This window comes from Pundamilia nyererei, unplaced genomic scaffold (genome assembly GCF_000239375.1).
Source record: "Pundamilia nyererei isolate P.nyererei 1_Seehausen unplaced genomic scaffold, PunNye1.0 scaffold00006, whole genome shotgun sequence".
In the NCBI taxonomy this organism is placed as follows: domain Eukaryota; kingdom Metazoa; phylum Chordata; class Actinopteri; order Cichliformes; family Cichlidae; genus Pundamilia; species Pundamilia nyererei.
In genome coordinates, this window is record NW_005187407.1 from 1,416,446 (window position 1) to 1,422,499 (window position 6,054).

The 6,054-nt window shown below is 39.6% G+C and overlaps 1 protein-coding gene across 2 annotated transcripts in view; it reads right to left on the reverse strand.

Moving 5' to 3' along the window:
• Nucleotides 1–1,352, reverse strand: part of grid2 (glutamate receptor, ionotropic, delta 2) — a 530,237-nt gene extending 528,885 nt beyond the window's left edge. For both annotated transcript variants that reach the window (XM_005722013.1, XM_005722014.2), the window contains exon 1: nt 299–1,352. In XM_005722013.1, the coding sequence (XP_005722070.1) occupies nt 299–386 (88 nt within the window). In that variant the 5' untranslated portion in view covers nt 387–1,352. The remainder of the gene's footprint in view (nt 1–298) is intronic.
• Nucleotides 1,353–6,054: the final 4,702 nt, after the last annotated feature.

A 6,054-nucleotide genomic window follows, 5' to 3' on the forward strand; every position in this document is an offset into this window, starting at 1 on the left:
TTGTATGACGCATAGCATATCTCCAGGTCATCATTTTAGCTGTGGAACAAAAGGCTAAAATTCACAAATATTCGCACTGAAATCCATTTGAAATATATTGTCTACATCCTGAATGCACTGAGTTCATTAACAAAGAACTCCACTTTATGCCACAGTGCGCCAAAGATATCGCCAGCGACGCTGTGATTTAAGAAGCACCGCGCATAGCAAGGCTGAAACATCCCGTCTGTTTCCTGAGAGACTCACAGAGAGTCTCGTTCTGGCTGCGATTTAGAGGAGGAAAAGCGCAGTAACTTACCGATGTGAATGATTGAATCCGAGAGTGTCGACTTCCACTCCTGGCTCCAAAAAACGGCAACGAGCAACACAGCCGATATAACTTTCATTATGTCCAGAAATATTTTCCCCCAGAAACCGAGAAAAACTACAGCTCTCTGCGCGAGAGCAAACTGAGTTAAAATCCCGAAAACAGAAGCTTCCTTTTTTAGTCCATCTGTAAGGTGGTGAAGGAAATTCCCGGTGATCTCTGTCTTTATGTGTTCTCTTGAGAGTGTAATGCTTGCCTGTAGATGAAAAGAGGAAGAGATTCCTGGGTAGTCATAGACTGGTGCCCTGTTGAAATTCCTCCCAACATTAAATCATGTTCTGGACGAGTAGAGACGTTGAGCCGTGGAGAAAACAAACCGCATCCAAACGCCGACGCGTTAAAACGAGCTGACGGGCTGGAGGTTGTGGCAGCTCATTTAAAGGAATAAATCTGTAATCATTTGATAACGTGAGAGGAAACCTTGTTATCTTGAAAAGCAGGTTCTGTTATAATGACTCGAGATCCCCAGCCTCTCAGACCTGGCGACGCAGTTTCCCCCTGCACCAATCACCAAACCACCACCACCAGCAGCAGCAGCCTCAACGGAGCAAGCCAACGGCCAAAACTTCCATTTATCCCAAAGGCTGTCTTTTTATTGTTCCTTCACCTAGCCACCGTTTAACCACCACAACAGGCAGAGCACCTTGACAAAACCCAGCAGCGACTTTTGACAGTCAATACAAGAAATGATGAAAAGCCTTGTCACATGGCATTAACACGGAGAGGTACCATATTCCGGAATTGTCTGTAGCTTCCTGAAGAGATGAGAGAAAGAGGAGGGGGCTCTAACACGTATAGTATAGAGAGCTCCAAAAGCCACTATTATTTTCTTCGCCAGGAGGGGGGAAACGTAGGCTGGGCTACCAGGAGAAAAATTAACCGAGGGTGCGCGCAGCGACACTCCCGCGGTCCGCACTCCGTATGCGGGTGTTAGCGTCGGCCCCAGCAGCACGCGCGGTGGCTGGTAAAGAGGAGGTATGCTGCGTCCGTGAGGGGTGGGGGGGAAGAGAGAGGGGTGGGGTTGGAGTGAAGAGAGAGAGAGAGAAAGAAAGAGAGGAGGAGACCCAGGAGAGAGATAAAGAGAAAGAAGCGGCAGCAACTGTGAGCAGCAGCAGTTGCCAGCCGGGGCGCGCATCTACTGTCTGGAATTACCTTGGTGAAAGACAGATGAAATGTGAATATCAGGGAGGGCGGGGGATGCAGAGGGGAGTCTAACGAAGAGACAGACAGATGAGGAGAGGGGTAATCTGCTCTGCCACGGGCACTTCACTCAGCCGTTGATAGCTAACCCCCCTGTACAACAGGAGGTGGTGATGGGGATGCCAGTTTCTGTGCTGTATGAGGTTATCCGTCTCATCAACTGGACACTTTTTACATAAAAAGCATTTCCATTAACTTTACCCTGCTGTGATGTTTTGTTTTAACGCGATCCTGTCTTTTTTTCTGATCAGTTCACTCAGTCACACCGCATCCTTGGAGTTGTCTTTCATACATTTCTATGTCCGAACTGGTTTCATTTCTCTCTGTGTCTTGTAGTTAGCTTAGTTTCCCCACAGTTATTCCCACCACGCTTTACTACTCTCTACTCTGTCCTCCTCTGTCGCCCTTCCCTGCCTCCCTGGAAAGATAAAGTCCCCTGTGTTGCTCTTAATCTGCCCCAGACCGTGGATTAGAGATTATAAGGCCTGGGAGCCACAGGCTACTACTGGACTGACTATTTTATACGCATTCAAGGAATGAGGGATTAAACTGACAACAAAACTAAGACTGTCAAAGTTGCTCTCTCATGTCCTTGTTTCATCCCATTGATTTATTATTAAATGTTTATATAACCACTCACTTTGTATTTTACTACTACTTCTCTTCCAAAGTGACCTGTCTCACACCTGGTGACAGCTGGGATAGGTTCCAGCCCAGCTGCCACCCTAAATTGGACAAGTGGAAGAAAATGAATAGATGGAAACGAAATGAAAGACTTCAATCATGCAAACTCCAGCGTTTTGCATTAAAAATAAAATACTTATAAAAAGTGGCTGGTAAAGAGGCGGTATGGTGTGTCCATGAGGATATCACTGATATTAAATAAATGAACAGAGAGAAAAGAGAGATCTTTGAAAGCATTCATTCATTTTATGTTTCACTTCTGTTTCTACTGTCAAGCAAAGTGATTTTTTAAAGTTTCCTTATATTTTTAATTTTCATTTTTGTCATTTTATTGCTTATGATAACCAAAAAATTTGTGTCTTTCTAGTGTGCTGGTTCCATTCCAACACATAACAGGTAAGAGCCTATTTATTATTATGGATACGCCTTTTATTCAGGCAGCTCACACAAAATTACAAGCATTTCTTCTGTTCTGGCACGCTGAGGCATTTGCACCCCAATTCCTGAATTTTAAAACAGTGCATAGCCACAAACTTTAAAGCACTCTTTGGCAAGTTTTATGGCTTGCTAAAAAACATTTAGCAGGTTGTATAATATGATATAATTAATTCATGAAAACCATTTTTTAAAAAGAGCTGTCTCAAATTTCTAGTGATTTATTTCTGTGTCATGAAATAATTAGTAAAATGGATTTTTATTTTTGTAGTGAACTATCCAGTAAAGCGAGACCTTCAGCTAGAGCTTAAATGTCTAACATGTTGGAAAATACTTGACAGCCGTTGAGTAAACAGACAAAGTGAGACCTTGACCACCACTCAGATGATTGCATCCCTGCTCACCAGTTTATGTCTTTTTGATAATCACTGCTTTAAAAGAGTAAAATCTTGCACCAGATGGACAGTGAACCGTCAGACCTAGATATCTATCCTGAATTTGGCAGAAGATTGATCCCTAACTGTAATTCCTCTATTACTGGTGCCCCAGAAGCTGAGGACGGTGTGGATAATGATAGTATCCTGTCACTTTGCAATGAATGAATGTACAAATGTGGTATCTGGGAGTTGTAAAACTACCTATACTATATCTATATATCTATATCTATAATATAGATAGATAGATATGGATATAGATATAGATATATATCAATATTACTTCAGGATACAAAATAGTGAAATTAAAAACTTTTCATGCCTAATATCATCCATAAAAACAGCTGAAAATGGTTTTTAAAAATGGTGGCTTTCAAATGGATTGTGTGTTGCATATACATGACTATTTAATTCCATTTGCTCAGGAACTTTTATTACACTAGCTTCCTTATTAGTCTCATTTTTCAACAAGAAATTAGCCTAACAGAATTCAATACACAAAATTCTGAAATAGATTAAATGGAACTGTAGTCAGATGTTATCTGCTGGTGTCAACACTGTCATGGAACTTGTTCACATAACAATGAAGAAAGTCACTGAGAAGCTTGTTACTTGTTACTTAAGCTGTTTTGCACCATTTAACTAACCAAAAAGTTAACTGTCAGCAAAAAGTCATGAAACATATGCGACCGACCGACAGACAGTTATAATTTCACCCAAAAATGTGACCTCTTTCTAAAGGACTAAACCAAACCAGCAATTAAAAGCAAATATAAACAAGTAAATGAAAACCAGACAAAGACCAAGTGAAAACCAAGAAAAGCAAAAAGCTAAATACATCTCCCAAACAGGACATGAACCACGGTCTCTTCAAAGAGGATCACAATCTCTCATAATGCTACATTTGGTGCTTCCAGACAGATGCAGTAGACACAGATAATTAGTATAAAATATGGATAAACTTATCATAGCTGATTTTTAGGAGAACACAAGTTACAACAAACATAGTGACTCAACACTACAGTACTAAACTCACACAGCTTATAACACCCCGCCCTAGTCATCTCTCTGGAGAAGCAGGTGTCTGCAGCTACCCTGTCCTTGATGCCCATTATTGAGCAGGAACCCAGCACCATCAGCTGGCAGAGGCCATCATACTGCTAAAAGCTCAACTGAGAAGAACCTTTTTTCAGTCCTCCCCAAATAGCAAGGCCTCACCAAACAGAGGATTTAACCCTAAAACAATCCATTAAAAAGGAAATCTTCTTCATATCTCTGAGACAACAGCCGCCTCTGAAAGCTTTTGATTCTCTGGGATGAAATTTGTGTGTCACACTAGAAAACAAATACACTTTTTACTTAAGCAATGAATGTCACCACCGCTCTTTACCCCATAAGCAATAATAGCAAAGGAAAAACTTTTTGACTATAAAAATGGGTTTTGAGTTTTTTAGTAAACTCATGTTAAAAGCAAGGGCACTTGTGCTTAGGTACTGCAGTTAAGTAAATGTCAAATATTGTAAAATGTCAGTAAAGTATTGCTTGTTTTTTCTAATTTATTGGAACATATACATACACAACTCTTTGATTTATTTACATTATATTTACTACAACTTACTATGTATCATAACATACTTTTTCAACGCTATGCTGATGATACCCAACTTTATTTATCAATGAAGCCAGATGATACACATTCATTTGTGAAACTACAAGAATGTCTTAAAAACATAAAGGTCTGGATGATCTCCAGTTTCCAGCTTCTTAGTTCAGATAAAGCTGAGGTTATTGTACTCATCCCTGACAATCTTAGAAACAGGGTGTCTAACCAAATACTTTCTCTGCATGACATTACCTTGTCTATCAGAAACACTGGGAAGAATCTTGGAGTAACTTTTGATCAGGATATGTCCTTTTATGCGCATACTAAACAAATATGTAGGACTGCTTTTTTGCATTTGCTCAATATCTGTAAAATTTGAAACATCCTGTCTCAGAGTGATGCTGAAAGACTAGTTCATGCATTTATTACTTATATAGTCAACTACTTTAATCCATTATTATCAGGTTGTTTTAAAAGCTCCTGGAAAAGCCTTTAGTTCATCCAAAATGCTGCAGTGAGAGTACTGACAGGATACCAATATTTGCTCCATATTAGCTTTCTTCAATGACTCCCATGATTTGTGGTTTTTTTTGGTCCTGTCTTTTTTTGCTTTCTTTTTTCCCTTCATCATCCCTCAGGAGATAGCCACCAATCCCTGAGCCTGGTTCTGTTGGACGTTTCTTGCTTCAAAAAAGGGAGTTTTTCCTTTCCTCTGTCGTCAGTCACTCATAGGGGGTTGTTTCATTTTATCTCTATTATCATGATGTCTTTGCCCTACACTATAAAGGACCTTGAGGTTGCAGTTGTTTTGATTTGGTTCTATATCAGTAAAAATGAATTGAATCGAATATATTTAACTCTGTAATCTGGGTCACAAAGTATTTTCTGTTTTAATTTACACACCCATCTCTCCTGATATCTGTTTGATAGCAAGTGAATTAAAAATAAATTAAGGACAACAATGACTAAATCTGTTTGCAAGAGTAAATACATCAAAAGATCATCCATTATTCTGAAATGACTGTTGCTCTTTATTTGTGCAACTTAGTAGAATTACCTTGGAGGTTTATGGGATTGTAAGTGTAGTAGAGTTATTATCTGGGTACTACAGAGAGAAAAAACACAAAAGTAATTTTATGACTCACAAAAAAGGCACATTCGGAAAACAGAAAAAAATGTGCTCAAACCTCACAGAGTAGATTAATTCAGGTTTTAGCTGGGTGGCTTATTGTTATGCATATCTACAACAGTCAACTGCTCTCAAGGACATTGTCTGTCTTGGGGGGTAAGAGTAGATGAAGTTGTTCATTTGTATATTCATGTGGACATGG